Genomic DNA, 16,948 nt, shown 5'->3' with positions numbered 1-16,948 from the left:
ATTTTATTTATATGTATAGACATATAAATAAAATGAGAGTGAACTGACCCGGCAAATGATGTTTTGGCATATAAATTAATCGCTATTAAAAAATAGGTATTCATGGTGAAAATTGAAAATTTATGGTGAAGATTTAGGTCTGTATGTATTTTTTTATAGCCTACGTGTGTCATTCTGATGTATAAACTATATTAGTTTCATTAAAATCTATTCAATAGTTTTTGCGTGAAAGACTAACAAACACCCATCCATCCATACCGTAGCACACCGTTTACTTCCAATAGTCGCGGGTTCGATTCCTCGCACGGTACAAACATGTGAATACATGAGTATGATTGTTTGCATCAGTCTGAGTGTTTTCTATGTATATTATGTATGTATTTAGAAAAAAAAACTATGTATTTATATCAGTCGTCTAGTACCTATAACACAAGCTCGGCTTTGCTTGGGACTAGATGGCGCTATATGTATTGCTCAGGGAAGTATGTATTTGAAATAAAATATCGAATCGAGATATTTGAATTATATTTTTTAACAAGCTCTTCCCGCGGCTTCATTCGCGTTAATTTATCGCCTGAGGGGTGGAATTTATCAAAATCCTTTCTTAGGGGAGGCCTACGTCATAGTAGCTTTATACATGCAAAGCCTCAGCCAGATCGGTTTAATATTGACAAAGTTTCATACAAACTTTCATCCCTTATTTTATCCCCTTTCGGGTAGAATTAATCAAAATCCTTTCTTAGTGAATGCCTACGTCCTAACATCTACCTGCAGGCCAATTTTCAGCCCGATCCGTCCAGTGGTTTGGGCTGTGCGTTGATAGATCACTATGTCAGTCACCTTTGAGTTATATATATTTACATAATGAATATATTAATAAAAGGAAAACATAAGAATATGCTGACAATAAATGTAAATAAATGGTAAAAAAACTACGTTTCATCCATCATATAATTTTGAACCGTTTGTATGACGCGCATCCGGGCGCTCCACACCGGCGCCCCTGGTCACCTCCGATCGATCCCCCGTTCAATTCAAACGGGGATCGATATTACGACGGCCTGAGCCGAGGTTCGAACCCCTAGCAATGCCCTCAGACTAAAGTCGTATCCGTCAGACGGGTGTTGGCCTTCAGCTGCTCCATAAGTCCTGCACTCGCCCCCGGACGATATCCACTGAAGCTGTAAAGGCCAGCTGCGGCCAACAGCGTTAGAGTAGTCCGAAAAAAAAAACATTTGTATGGAAATACTCATTTTAGTTGTTAATTGATTTAGTAATTGTTTGTTTTTCTATGGTTTTTTATTTATTTTGTGTTTTTTATATTATGTATTTTAATTAATATATTTTGGTTTTCATTACAGATAAGGTATGCGTACCCCGGTCAGAATCATTGACTTGTCAAAATATTGCCAAAGATGACAGCGAAGTGGAGTGTGTTAGCATCGAATCCAGGTTAGTTAATTTCTTTTTTTTTTTTTTTAATATTTTGTCAACTAGTAAAATAATTATATTGTGATGACTTATTTATATAATCCACTATTATATAAATAATTCATCACAACTAACAAGCATTTAGTGGCAATATTTAACTAGTCGTACCTAAGTAAAAGGAGGAAACAATTTTTAAGTAAGAAACCTACATTTTGAAAATTCTGGGGAATATTATGGGGGAGGGCCCCATCACCCACGTGACGGTTGAATAAAATCTCACGACATCGCACCAGGGGGGAAGGGAGATACAGAGAATTTAAAAAAACACCTCACGTAATTTATGGACGCCCCCTTACATATTAACATAATAATTTTATGTATGTTGTGAATATATATTAACATATATAACTATTATTAATGTGTATTCCATTCTAGTTTAGTTTTAGTCTATTATTTATATATATATGTTATATATAAAATTCTCGTGTCACAGTTTTCGTTCCCATACTCCTCCGAAACGGCTTGACCGATTGTCATAAAATTTTGTGAGCGTATTGAATAGGTCTGAGAATCGGCCAACATCTATTTTTCATCCCCCTAAATGTTAGGGGTAGTGCACCCCGTGTACACCCAGTGTTTTTTTTTTTTAAGGCAAAACAACGTTTGCCGGAACAGCTAGTAATTTATATAATCTATGTTAAGCCACCATCGAGTATTTCTATACACTTCCCGAAGGTTGACTGGTGGAGCCTAAAGCATTAAGTTCGCCTTTAGTACCATATTTTATTAATCAATAAAGTTTTAAATATATAAATTAAATAATGAATTATATATTAAGATTTACGAATATATTTTTTAGTTATTAAAAGAAAGAAAGAAAAATATTTTATTCAGTGCAATATAAAAAATACAATATAAACAACAAACGAAAAAAAAAGAGCAAATAAAATGTACATATAATTAAACTTAATTTACCATAATTATAATTATTAATTGCATAACATTGTTATGCAAAAAGACAGTACAATGTATGTGCTGACTCAAGACAAATATATGCACAGATTATATCTATACATATCCAGACTAATTATAAAGAATTCTACCGTTATCATTTGATTATGACTTAATTAGTTTATTAAAATACAAATATTTGTAATTCTTATAATGTAATTTAGATGCATCATTTTTACATTAACGTGTGTATTTTGTGTATCTCGCTAACTACCGATTTATATTAGAAACTAGCTATTCCCGCGACTTCGTTCATTAATAAATTTAACATTATTTCTCTAAAATAAAAGTAGCTTAAGTTACTTCTTATTACATCATCTACCTGCCAAAAAAAGTCCCGTCAAAATCCGTCCAACCATTTCAGAGATTAGCCGGAACAGACAGACAGACAAAAATTGAAATAATATTATTTTAGTGTATGTACCGTATTTGTATTCATATGCATGTAGTAAAAAACGGTTATTTCAATATTAGAAATAGACACTCCAATTTTATTTATATGTATAGCTTACCAATAAGTAATGACTTTGATGTACTGTTTAGGTTAGACTGTGCGGTAAAGCTGGCCCGTGGTGAAGCCGACATCGGCTCATTCTCCGAGGAGGAACTCCTGGTGATAGCACAAGTACAACCAAGTGACGCTCAAGTGATAGCCACCATCAGAAGTTCACAGAAACAAGGTTTTTATTATTTCTTTATTCATTTAGAGATTTTTCTCCATTTTTGGTACATCAGCTCCGTCGTACCTTAATCTTTAATACAAACAAAAATCACTCATTTAATTATCAAAATAAAAAGAGAATATGTACAGAATATACATCGATAACACACAGATTGTCAATCATACTCATAAATATAAATGTTTGTACCATTCGAGGAATCGAACCCGCGACCGTCTCAGAGCACTGCGGCTGTCTCATGAGCAAAATACTAATGTTTTTTTATCTTAATTTTTCAGACGTACCGTACGCATTCGAGGCTGTAGCAATTGTGCCAAATAACCATAGCGGAGGACTGGAAGGTCTCAGAGGCGGTAGATACTGCCACCCAGGACTTGATTCGCCAGATCTCAGATGGTCTCCAAGAGTACTGAAGGCATTGGAACTTAGTGTAAGTTATATCACTATAGGAGTATGTATTGCAAGAAGAATAAGAACCTCATATATTTTATTAGCAATCAGTTACAATACTAATAATTGCTAAGATGATTTGTAAGGCGCTTATCAGAATGTTTAATTCTTTGCACAAAATCTTATTAATATTATAATCTCGAAAGTTTGTGAGTATGGATGGGTAGATGGAGGGATTGTTACTCTTTCACGCAAATACTACTGAACGTATCTTGATGAAACTTTACAGTAATATAGCTTATATATCAGAATAACAGTCTATAATTTAAAAAGATATGTAAAGAGCATGTAATGATAATATAAAGCCCCGCTTCTTACTTTGTAAGATGTATTTTGATTGAAGGAGATATACATATATATATATGAAAAATATAATACTAATAAAGGCAGATATTTAATGTTATTGCAAATAGACGAAGGAAAATGTATGAAATATATGAAAGATATTATTAAGGGAAAAATAGAAGGAAAGAGGAGAGGAAGACCAAAGCACAGCTACATCAAGCAAATTAAAGATGTACCTCCATCGACAAGAGCTCTTAAATTATGAATGAATGAATGAGTAAATATAAACTTTTTTTTATTTATTTAATTCAGGATTAGTATCCTGAATTAAACAAATAAAATAAAAATTTGGCCCATGTTATAAATACCTTACAGACTATCATATGAATGGTATTGAAATTAAAATAAATATAAATGGTCTCTGTGGTCATGGCACTGACAATGGTAACCTGCCACGGTAGCGCCAATGCACCACCAACTTTGGCCAGTAGTCCTCCTTCAAGAAGGTGGCGAGCATGTTGGTGGGACTCTGGCCACAAACGACTTGAAACTCGCGCTGTGACTCGCCTCCAGCTGCATCGCCTTCAGTCAGGTTACTCCTGGTCCGCATGTAGACAATGTCCTGATCCTTGGTGTCGTAGTGTATAATATTCATTTTTAAATTCAAATTTGGGAGCATAGAGTGACCACCAGTATATGCTATTGCAAAAAGTCTAAATAGTGTTCGTAACCCGATCAGACCAGTCCCTACAAGCAGCACCTGTCCGAGTATAACGGATAAGCCAGCCATCATTGTATTCAACCATATTAGAGGGAGCACATTGACCATTGGCCCGGCCCACCACGCCGCCATAAGTTTGAACTTTATCTGCCTCTTCTTCTCTATATATCAAGCTGATAATATATTTTGTTATACAGGCTGCACGCAGCGATCGCTGTCCCGGTGCAAATACGGATTTTAAAACCGCTGAAGAATTAGAAATTGAGGAGTTGAATAACTTCTTCTCTGCCGCCTGCAGGCCTGGACCCTGGAGTTACAACGCCACAGTCGACGCTGATCTGAGTGAGTGAAATGTCTTACTATTATACTGGACAGACTCGGTGGTATAGCTTAGCTCGCCTTACTTACGATGGTCGCGAGTTCGATACCTCGCACGGTACAAACATTTGTATTCAGTATGATTGTTTGTGTCCGTCTGGGTGTTTTCTATGTATAATATGTATGTATTTATTAAATATATATATATATATCTATGTATTTGTATCAGTTGTCTAGTACCCATAATACAAGCTTTAGCTATCTTAACTTGGGTCTAGATGGCGCTGTGTGAATTGTCCTGAGATTATTATTTGTATTATACTCGTGCTCTTTGTATAAATGGTGTTAAGTCCGCCATATGCACATGTTTTTTTTTGTATTTGTGCAATAAATTTTAATAAATAAATAAATGTTTGATAATTTGTTTAAAAGTTAGAACATTATTAATCACTGTTTTTATTTTATTTGTGACCAGAAAGTCGATTCCCGTCTCTATGCTCAATGTGCGAAGGTGGTACTTGCAATGGATACGCTAGGTCCGCTGTCCAAATAGCGGGCGGTAATACCAATAACAGACATATCCAATCTCTCAACTGTTTGGTCACAAACGGTACAGTCGCATTCGTCGCCTGGCAACACGTTCAAGAATTCTTCCGCGTGAGTATACTACTTTTAGCTCATCTATACATATAAATAAAATTGGAGTGTCTGTTTGTAACATTGAAATAACTGTTTTACTACATGCATACCAATATAAATACGGTATATTCACCAAAATAACATTTTTTACAATTTTTGTCTGTCTGTCTGTTTGTTCAGGCTAATCTCTGAAATGGCTGGACCGATTTTGACGGGACTTTTATTGGCAGATAGTTGATGTAATAAAGAGTAGGCTACTTTTATTTTAGAAAAATAAAGTTAAATTCCACGCGGACGATGTCGCGGGTACAGCTAGTTTTTTATAAGATACTAGCAGACCCGTCCACATCGGTTCACTAGATTAGGAGTCCATCGCGGACAAATAACGTGACACGTAATTTTTATATATAAAGACTAGCCGAAAATCTGGCTAACGTTGTTTTGATATATAAATTAATATTGGTAATGAAATTTATTTATTTGCGTATTATACAGTTAGATATTCGGTAATATGTCCAGGTAATAATATTATTGGCAACTGTTTAATTGCCCCAATTTACGGGCATGCAAATTTTGGGTATATTAAAATGGAATAATCTATAATATTATAATTTAAAATTAATGTCATATGTACCATTCTAATTATATAGTAATAAAAAAAAAGTCAACAATCATCAGATAAATATTCTTTGATGTCATAAAAACACTTGTCCAGTAACCAGTAATATAATCGATTTTTTAATTTATTTAAGGGCATTTTCCTCAAGTCCGGTGGTAATTTATTAAAAATTTTTTGTGCCACAAATCATACATTCCTTTGGTAAAGCGTCAAATTGCTCTTTGGTACCAATATTTTATTTCTTCTCTGTGATCTGAGACAGTCTTATCTGATCATGTGTGTTAAACAAGTTTGGATGTTGTTTCACAAACGTGCAGATATCAAGTATATACATACAAGGCAACGGAAGAATACCAAGTTTCTTAAATAGTATTAAAAAATAGCATAAGCGGCTAGAATGTTCTACATGAATAAATGATTTTTGATTTGATGAATTTTACACGGTCGGTATTTACACGGTCCCTTCCGATTTATATCAAGGTTATACTGTAATAACATAAACAATGTACCAGTTATTCTCGACCGAAGTAGCTAGCCGAAGAAAAATATCCCTAGAAAAATGAAATAATTTTTGACTATGACTTTTAAATTTGTAATTTCCTTGTATTTATTTCTTTAACAGATAAGCAACCCTCAACATTTGTCGCTGTATTCTGTGCTGTGCTCCAATGGTTCATTACAGCAACTGTCAGCTGAAATTATAGATCAGTCGGTCTCCCCTTGTGCCATTATACGCCAACCATGGAGGACCATCCTCGCTTCGAAGTAAGTGTTCGTGGTTTTGTAGCAACGGGAATGATGCTTGTAAACCGTCTTTTTTCAGTCAATTTTCAGTGTTTTATCGTAGTTGCCTTTACACCATTAAAAAAAATATATTGTCAAAAAAAAAAACATTAACAAGTTGCTTCTTAAGTTAGGTTTAAGTTTAGTTTAATCTCATTAATGTTATAAACGCGGAAGTTTGTGCGTATAGATGGATGTTTGTTACTCTTTCACGTAAAAACTACTGAACGGATTTATGAATGTTTGCAGTAATATAGCTTATACAGAAAAACAATAATGGGGCCATAATTTAGAAACGTATTTTAAAAATTATTACGTAAATTGGGCGAAATATTTTTTTTTTTTTTCTCTTTATTTTGGCAACAAACAGTCGTTATAAAAACATATAAATATACAAATAAAAGTAATTTTTACTATAGACATTGAGTGCCGAAAATTTTTTTGTTAATTTTATTTTTAGTGAGCCTAGTGGACTAAAATAAAAACAAAACAATACAAATACGAAGAAAATTAATAAGAAAAATGAGTATGAATAAGAAATAAGAGTATTACAATACAAACATTATAATAATTATAATAACAAAAATAAAAATAAAAAGGGGGTTACTTTAGTATTTCGAAAAGTTTCTTAACTATAAAATATATTGATAAATATTAAGTAAGTGTGCAGAGAAAGGTGTAAGGTAAGGTAAGTTAGTGTAAGGTAGTTGTAAATATTGGTATCAAGTCACATCCCACGCTTAAGTAAGTTTTTTCGTAAACGGTCCTAAGATCTTCATAATCCTGTTACCTAGGGGTTGTTGTCCTGGAGTTGATGCCGGGTCAAAAAGGGTTTCGCCCCTCAGCCCCTATTTCACCATCCCAGGGGGATGCAGATGAGCAGTATCAGCTGCATAGCTACTTTTACATAAATGTGAACTCGTTCAAGTACAAATAAGCTTTTACGCAGGAAAGAATGAGCATGTAAATGTAGGCAAAGAGAATGAGATCGATAGCACGTGGCCGATTTAGTTAATTGTAAGAAATTAATTTTGAAAATTTTACCTCACTGAACTCATTTTTAGCAGTTGTTTTTTTATTAACTGATTTATTCCAGCTCCAATGCTGCAGCAATCAGAGAAAGGCTCCAGGCTCTTTGGCCTGCAGGTGCGGACCCAGCTGGCAACAGTTGGCAGTCAGCTCTTTACCAAACCCTCGTCGGTGGATCTGAGTTCACGGTCACCTTCGAAGAGACTTTGAACACGCCTGCAAACTACACATCAGAGAGTAAGTTGCTCGACGTACTGAACGTGCGATTTTAATGGATTTCTTTTTAAGTTACCACCTTTTTCTTTTAAAAAATAACGAGCGAAATGTGGGCGTGACTTTTTTTCTAGCATAGGGTACAAACGAGTTTGCGGTTCATCTGATGGTAAGTGATTACCGCCGCCCATGGGCACTCGCAACACCAAGAAAATTTCAAATGCATTGCCGGGCTTTTAGGATGGAATAAGCTCTTTTCTTGAAGGTTTCAATGTCGTATCGATTCGGAAATATCATTGCTAGCAGATGATTTCGCAATGTGGTTGTGCGTGGCAAAAAGTTTCTAGAAAACTCGCCATTCATCCAAATGATCAGGATAGTATGTCTGTTAAGGAAAATACTCTCTGCTACCAAAATGTTAGGGAAAATACTATGTATATATATAGGGAAAAATATGTGGAAGCGTCAGTCACGTACCTGTATGGTTCTGCGGATTTCTTGGGCTTCCGGGTCTCGAAGATATCTTCGCTAGCTTTCCAGTTTCACAGTAGGTTTAACACAGTTCTAATTTATTTTAATTCACAACAAAATGCGCGCGCGCGTCATTGCCGCTGTACGGTCAGTTCAGTACTGGGTAAGGGAGGGGAAGGCAAAGCGCGGGAACAGAAGCTAACGGACTCTAATATAATACTGTGCTTAAGATGATACAGGGTAGATTTTGAACAATGTCTAATGTTGAGTAGACCACAACATCGACAGTTGACTATCCTTGCTTGTTGCCTCGCAGTACAATTATGAAAATATTACGTATACAAGGAAAAATATAGAAAGTTTCAAAAAACATGTAGAGACTGTACATGTAAAAACGTACGCAGTAAAAATAAGCAAATTTACCTGCCTTTAAATATCGTCTACACAAAGTTAGTAATTCATTCTATGGTAATTGCGTAAGATTTTATAATAAACTGCCAGAATCTGCTCTAAATCTGACAGAGAGGCAATTCAAATTTTATATTAAACAAATGTTATGTAAAAAAACCTATTATATGATAGATGAATTTATAGATGATAACAATATCTAGCAAGAATAAGTTTATTTGCGGACAAGGTTATAATTTCTTTTTCATACTGCTTTCTTGATATATGATAGCGTTATGATGTATTAAACAATTTTTGTGCAAGAAAGACTATTATAGGATAGATGAATTCATAGATGGCAGTAACATCTAGCAAAAATAAGTTTATTTGTAGACAACGTTATAAATTATTTTTCTTGAAATATGATAGCGTGGCGGCTTTGTATTGATTGTCGTATGCATTGTTATGAAAGTGCAAATAGTATAACTACCATATGGTAATTTTTAGTAGTTATGACGGGGTCGAGTGGATTGAGTAGTCATGCTCACTAAAATGTCCAGACATGTGGCGGCGTTATGGGCCGGGCCATTGGGCTCCCTAAAATATGGTTGAGCGCAGTGATGGCTGGCTCATACGTCATACAGTGCTGCTTGTAGGGACTGGACTGTTCTAATAACTACGACTGTTTTAAACCTATAGTGTACTTAATATGAAGTTAATAAATTAGTGCTAGTTGGTAGTTTGTATTCGCACTATTCGAATTGGAAATGTAAAGTTACAATGATTATTTAAAAGAGCAACACGCAAGTTTGTTGCTCGTTCTTCTTGTGATGAGGCAACTTTCCGAATGAGCGGTAGATTAAAAGAATGATAACTATTCGAAAGTGCTTAAATAAAGTTTATTTGAATACGTGATTTTCTATTCTATTCTATTCCATTCCTGTTTTAAGTTTTGTTGGTCTTCATTCCTCAGGTCTTGGGTGAGGGGATTTTATTTATGGATGATAATGGTGTAGTGCATCCGCCTGATATAGTTTGGTTCGCCCCCAAAGATAAGCATTATCTGAAAAAAACGTATCACAGCATAAAAAAATCTATTGATACTATTATTATGGTGACAAACAGTCATTCGAATCATTTAATTATAAACGGTAGTCAGCCTTAAAACACGGGAAGTGTCACGTGCGATTTGCCGATCCGTAAGAAACCTTAATACCTTTCTTGAAAAACCCCATAGACTCTTGGGAAAGTCTCGGTAGGTAGTCCATCCCACAATCTAAGTGTACGTGAAAGGAAGATCCCTTGAAACCGCACTGTCCGACATCACTTAAATACCAGCCAGTAGGGATGAATTCTCTGTGCGATAGTAAAGGTAGCCGTAGTCATTATAATAGACACCCATAGTCCTGTGAGAATGATGTCTTTAATCGATACATATGTCTGTAGTTCGTCCAATCGACATCGCCACTTCGCCTGCCTGCTTCTCTCCCCGGCGCTGGTGCACCACCTCCGTGGCTGAACAGGCCAAGTGCTTATGGACAGCCTCTGCAGCTTACACCCTGGGGATCCAGCCCCTTATAACTTGCGAAAGGAGGAGTGACGTCTTCGATTGCTTGAGCGACATCAAAGACGGCAAAGCGGATTTCTTCGCAGTGGACTCTCACTACGGTTTCCTTGCCAGACAGTAAGTAATGTGTTCTCGTAATCATCATTATGTAATAGTAATTAAAACACTAAAAAGTGGCGTAACTAATACTAATAATACCTCAGTTACAAATTCCTTAGATGACACCCGTCCATTGTCTAAAAAAGAATTATTAGTAGTTTTTAAAATTTACTCTAAATAAATACTTTTAATAAATAATTACTATAATTATGTAATAAATGTTAGATTTCTTCTATTCTCAAGTTCATCCCATACTCACACCCACATATTCTCTCACTGTCACACTTTGTTTAATTTTACTGCCCTTAAAGTCAACACATGCAGTGTTGGAAGGCGTGTCTGTAATATTGTTCTGATATAGTATAAGTACATTGCTAGCAATAGGGACAGTAATAAATAATAAGGCAAGAACCTTGTTGACGTGCTTATGCACTGGAATCTCGCGGAAATCATATACATGTATCTAATTCTTCATACAGGCACTACAGTCTCTCTCCCGTGAAGTTGGTTCAGAACACACGAGTTGACGCTTCAAGAGTGGCAGCCTTCGTGAAGGAAAGCTCGGCGCAAGCAAACATCACACGCTTTGAGAATTTACGCGACAAAGTTGCCTGTTTCCCGGAGTTTGGTGGCATTGGTAAGCAAAAACATCATCTTCATGTTACAATTTATTTTTGTGTTGTGAACTATGAAAAGCATCTGATTAAGTTGATCAGAAAAATCTTTCACACAAATTTGAATGTACCGAAATTATAGTATTAGAAATGAATGTTGTTTTAAAAGTGAAATGCAAATTGTTAAAAAAAAAAGGTTGTGAATTTGTAGGATTCAGCATTAAAACGGGTGTTCCTCAAGGATCTGTATTAGGTTTTTTATGTATAGTATTATTTAATTTCACATATTTAATACGTTGAAGACCACATTGAAAAATCTTATTTCTCACATAGCGGCCGGCATTTTTTTTATTGTTAATTACGTATATTATTTTTTAAATATGTTTTTAGTGTACCATAATCTGAGGTAGAGATACCCTCCCTACATTTATTTCAAAAAAGTGCCCATTAGTGATCACCCGGTCCCAACATGTAAATTTACTTTCATTGCGGAGTGACCCACCGGTAGGCTATCCATATAAATAAAATTAGAGTGTCTGTTTGTAATATTGAATTAACCATCTTTTACTACATGCATATGAATATAATGCGGTACATACATCAAAATAACATTTTTTACAATTTTTGTCTGTCTTGCTGTCTGTTTGTTCTGGCTAATCTCTGAAATGGCTGGACCGATTTTGACGGGACTTATTTTGGCAAGTAGCTGATGTAATAAAGAGAAACTTAGACTACTTTTACTTCAGAAAAATAAAGTTAAAATCCACGCCGACGAAGTCGTGGGTACAGCTAGTTAGCAATAAAAAAATGCCTATGTGAGAAATAAGTTTTCTTAAAGCGGTCTTCAACGTGTTAATGTAAGTTATTTTGTTTAGCTTATGTATCGTTCGTGAGGACCGCACATGAGCGTCAAGTGATAAGTGCGAGCGAGTGTGACTACGCGCGCGCTGTCGGCGAATTCTTCTCCGGCGCGTGCGCACCCGGAGCCACCGACGCCGCGCACGCCCTCTATGAGGACTCAGTGAGTATCATTTATAAATTCTTCTCCTTCTTCTTAGCACTGCTTTGATCTGTCTATTCTCCCTAATTTGAATTTAAAAATGAATAGAGAGGAGGGGAGGATATCCGTTGCGCCGGTTATATGTTCAACTATCTATTTAACTATCTATCTAACTACCGCACGCAGAGGCAAAACATAGGCAAAAACGTTAGTTTTATAATTTTAGTTGAGGCATGGAACACGTCCGTTAATGTTTATGGATGTTTTGTTATATGTTAAAATTATGAGAGTTATATAATTTGTGATTGATGTCTATGGTTAGATACCACTGGAGAACAATGGTTGATTATAAATAGAATATAATAGATACTGTAACTGAAAGATGAGTAATAAATAAATAACCAACCAACCAATATGTTTCATTACATATATATAAATCTAAATATATATAACTCAAAGGTGACTGACATAGTGATCTATCAACGCACAGCCCAAACCAATGGACGGATCGTCCTGAAATTTGGCATGCAGGTAGATGTTATGACGTAGGCATCCGCTAAGAAAGGATTTTGATTAATTCTACCCCCAAGGGGATTAAATATGGGATGAAAGTTTATATGAAACTTTGTCAATTTTAAACCGATTTGGCTGAGACTTTGCATGCATAAATCTACCATGACGTAGGCACCCCTAAGAAAGGATTTCGATAAATTCCACCCCTAAGGAGATAAATTAACGCGAGCGAAGCCACGGGCAAAAGCTAGTAACGAATATGGATCAATAGGAAAAAAGAATATCTGTGAATTGAAATTAAACAAATAAAATGTTATTTTTCTTTCAGAGTTTCAACGCATCGGTATTGTGCAGTGCCTGCAAATCTCGCAACACAAATATCACCAGCGGATCAGACTGTAAGACATTTTTCAATATATTATTCGGTCTCGGTGGTCTAGCGGTTTAGCATTCCACTTTCTGATGGTCGCAGGTTCGATTCCTTGCACGGTACAAGATTTTTATTCATGAGTATGATCGTTTGTATTGGTCTGTGTTTTCTATGTATAATATGTAAAAAATGTAGATATGTATTTATGTTTTATTTAGTATCCATAACACAAGCTTTAGCTAGCTTGAGTTGGAACTAGATGGCGCTGTGAGAATTGTCTTGAGAAAAAAAGTTACGTTAATCGTCCGAAACGGCTTGTCCGATTTTTATGAAATTTTATATGCATATTCAGTAGATCAGAAAATGTCGACTACTATCTATTTTTTATTCCTCTAAGTGATAAGGGTTGCCCACGCCTAACGTTTATTTTTTGGACAACTTACTTTTAATTTTTTTTGTGTTATTAAAAATTGATACAACCTCAAATACAATCAACATCAACCCCTATTTTTTAATAGCGATTTTAATTGATTAACTGTCAACTAGTTATATATAAAATTCTCGTGTCACAATGTTAGTTACCATACTCCTCCGAAGCGGCTTGATCAAGTTTATGAAATTTTATATGCATAAGGGACCCCTAAGAGATAAGGGTTGTCCACCCCTAATTTTTTTTATTTTTTGGTCAAGTTTTTATAATGTGGCGTTAAAAAATCCATACAACCTAAAATTGTCACGCTTCTATCATCAACCTCTATTAATTTTTAATAGCGATTTGAATTTATATGGCAAAACAACATTTGCGGGGTCAGCTAGTATATATATATATATATATATATATATATATATTTGAAATCCCACATATATCTCTGTTTGCTCTATAGTCTGCCATATGCAACTATATTTGTGTATTAAAGTTTTAATATATAAATAATTAGTGTTGTATAATTAAATTTTAATTACAGTTACATGTGCATGGGACTACTCCAACTTGTATTACGGTAACAACGGAAGCCTGTCCTGTCTCGCCGACCCCGCCACTGACGTTGTCTTCGTGGAGACGCAAAATATTGCTGGTGAGTTTTTTTCAGGACTACTCTAATGCTGTTAGCCGCAGCTTTAGAGCTTCACAGGAATATAGGGTGAGTGTAGATGGCACTCCAAACCCGCGGAAGGACTTATGGAGCAGCTGAAGGCCAGCTCCCGCCGGACGGATACGACTTTAGTCTGAGGACACCGCTAAGGCTTCGAATCTTGGGTCATGCGGTCGTAATTTTGAACCCCGTTTTTTTTTTTGAGCTTGAGCATTATTTTGAACTTTTGAGCATCTCTTTAGCGAATGTCCCATTTTAGCTAAGCTCGGCACAATAACAAAAACTTACCGAATATTTGGACTCTGCTCTGCTCTGCCCTATATGATCTCATCGCTCTCAAAAAAGCTAGAAATTAGTCCTTATAATGTATTTATTTTTTGTAGTTATGTGTAAATTTCGTGAAAATCTCGTCAAAGTAGTGTCAATAATCTGTGTCTTTTAAATAGTAGTTTGTGTGAGTCTGACAAACAGATGCGAAGCATACCTTCGCGGACTCGCCCTGCATTGGAAAGAAGCGACCTTCTTTCCATCGTGGAACACGTCATTCGCGGCAGGGTGATACTAACTCCCCTCCACGCCACATAATTCCCCCAGCCGGTTATATCACATTAGCCGGCCTCGCCAATTAACGGCTTAAAAGAACGACGCTGGGGTGTTTTATCCCAGCAAAATCCTTGGACAAGCAAGCCCGAGGCCCGAACCCTGTGGTCCATAAGGGCCTGCGGAAGAACCAGAATTTCCATAAGTGTGTAGTGCAGCCCACATATAAAATATTCAATTGTATAATTCTATTTTCAGCACAAATGACGCAGTTGCAGTTAAACCCCGAAAATTACAGAGCGTTATGTCGCAATAACACGCTAGCGGCGAGTACCGGAGTTAATATTGATGATGGATGTCTCCTCGCTTATATCGTAGATGCCGAAGTTCTAACCAGAAGGTGAGTGTCTAATTTATGTCCTTTTATTACAAATCGTCGGAATGGTGAGGTCGCTCTGAAGCATGTGACGAAGGCTTCTGCGTTTTGGGTGGAGCTTGGCTGGGTACCTTAGTAGTCTCGGCTCTACAGAACGGTCCAGATGAGAGGCCAAATGCGGAGAATATAGTCCAATTCTCATTTACATCCTTTTATATATATAGGACAAATTATAAAGTCCAGCTATTATCTCGGATTTTTTTAATGGATAATAGAATGGTGCACCCGTTTAAGCTGACGATAACGCAGGCGGGGCTCCAATGGAGGGTGATAAATCATCGTGACATATTCCCCAGGAATTTATCACGATGATTTCTAGGGGGAACCGCGCGGAGGTCATCTTGACGTGCAATTGCTAGCAATGGGTATTATTCCACATTACTAACTCCCTTTCCCCCGGGCTTGGGACTACTTCTTCTTAATTCGCCGACCCTTGCATCCTCGGCCACGCACTCATACGCAATCGAGGTAGACTGTAACCAGGTTAACGTTTATTCTCTTACAATTTCCAGGAACGATCCCATAGCCAACAGCTTGAATACTCTCCTCGACAGTCTGGATGTTTTCTTCGGGTACAACCCAAGTACACAGCTGGTTAATCTGCACCTCTACTCGCCGTTCGATACCGTCAACGATCTTCTGTTCAAGGATACCACTATAGGTATCACGGAAGCCAGCAGCGAAGTGATGCACGAACCTGCCAGGAATTATATCGAGCTCTTCAGACACTTGGAGTCATGTACTGGCGCAGCAGTACCTATACCCTCGCCAGGGCTGGCAGCGCGCACCATATTCTCATTTGTAACTGTATTCGTTACACTTGTCATTTCTCGTGCCTTTTTGTAATTTAGGTGATTAATTGTATGGGAGTCAGGGTTGTCGAGTTGGAAGCCGCCGTTTCGTGCGGAGAACTCTATCGTCTAGGCTAGTGTTTTTCAAATTTGGTAGCGACTCCTGGGGTTTATGAATCCTTACTAAGGAAGGTCTAGAAACCTTGTTATGGAGGCCCAAAAACATACTAAGGGAACCTTACTCATTTTTAGGGTGGGATATAGAAGTATTTTTCTACATTACTACAAAAAATAAAATTTAGAAAAAACATACTAAAGGTATCCAAAAATCTTACTGGAGTTCCTAAAATATATTTTTTTTAATTTTAAAAATTTTGGCTACGCGTAGTTTCTTTACGCTGAAAATCAGTTGAAGTTACTCTACTCGCTAAGGGATTTCGTATTCGAATAGATTGAAAAACACTAAACTAGATTAGTGATGTGCCGACTCGTTATGTATGTCCGTGGATATGGATACGGACCATTAGTGTCCCCATATTGGATCCGATGTGTGGATGATCTATGATGGATAGTTTATTTAATGTTATTTAAGGCATTTCATTTTAGAAAATACATGTTATTTTTAACACAATCATTATAAATATAAATATATATATAGATAACATACATTATTAGTCTTTAATTAAAACCCACCAAAGTGACAGATATGGGATACGCATAGTTTCTCGGATATCCGCGGATACGGATACTATCTGGCACATCACTAGTGTAGATTAGACGGTATCTAAAGCTAGACATACCTGTATTACAGGATTTTCGTATGATAAATGTAGTTTATTTTAGTAGTAAATATTTTAATTATTTTTTTATGTGCACAAAATTTGTTG

At 36.2% G+C, this 16,948-nt stretch overlaps 1 protein-coding gene across 1 annotated transcript in view; it reads left to right on the top strand.

The window, feature by feature from the left end:
• The window catches only part of LOC131840669 (transferrin-like), a 34,486-nt gene extending 18,070 nt beyond the window's left edge, over window positions 1-16,416 (top strand). Inside the window, exons 2-15 of the mRNA XM_059188848.1 lie at window positions 1,362-1,452; window positions 2,986-3,122; window positions 3,401-3,552; window positions 4,776-4,920; window positions 5,372-5,553; window positions 6,777-6,919; window positions 8,034-8,203; window positions 10,484-10,721; window positions 11,183-11,340; window positions 12,193-12,338; window positions 13,159-13,228; window positions 14,166-14,276; window positions 15,093-15,234; window positions 15,783-16,416. Of these exons, the coding sequence (XP_059044831.1) occupies window positions 1,362-1,452; window positions 2,986-3,122; window positions 3,401-3,552; window positions 4,776-4,920; window positions 5,372-5,553; window positions 6,777-6,919; window positions 8,034-8,203; window positions 10,484-10,721; window positions 11,183-11,340; window positions 12,193-12,338; window positions 13,159-13,228; window positions 14,166-14,276; window positions 15,093-15,234; window positions 15,783-16,116 (2,219 nt within the window). The 3' untranslated portion in view covers window positions 16,117-16,416. The remainder of the gene's footprint in view (window positions 1-1,361; window positions 1,453-2,985; window positions 3,123-3,400; window positions 3,553-4,775; window positions 4,921-5,371; window positions 5,554-6,776; window positions 6,920-8,033; window positions 8,204-10,483; window positions 10,722-11,182; window positions 11,341-12,192; window positions 12,339-13,158; window positions 13,229-14,165; window positions 14,277-15,092; window positions 15,235-15,782) is intronic.
• The last annotated feature ends 532 nt before the right edge of the window (window positions 16,417-16,948 follow it).

This window comes from Achroia grisella, unplaced genomic scaffold (assembly GCF_030625045.1).
Source record: "Achroia grisella isolate CSIRO2021 unplaced genomic scaffold, CSIRO_AGI_Agris_v1 utg149, whole genome shotgun sequence".
NCBI lineage: Eukaryota > Metazoa > Arthropoda > Insecta > Lepidoptera > Pyralidae > Achroia > Achroia grisella.
This window is presented reverse-complemented; position numbering and strand designations above follow the sequence as displayed.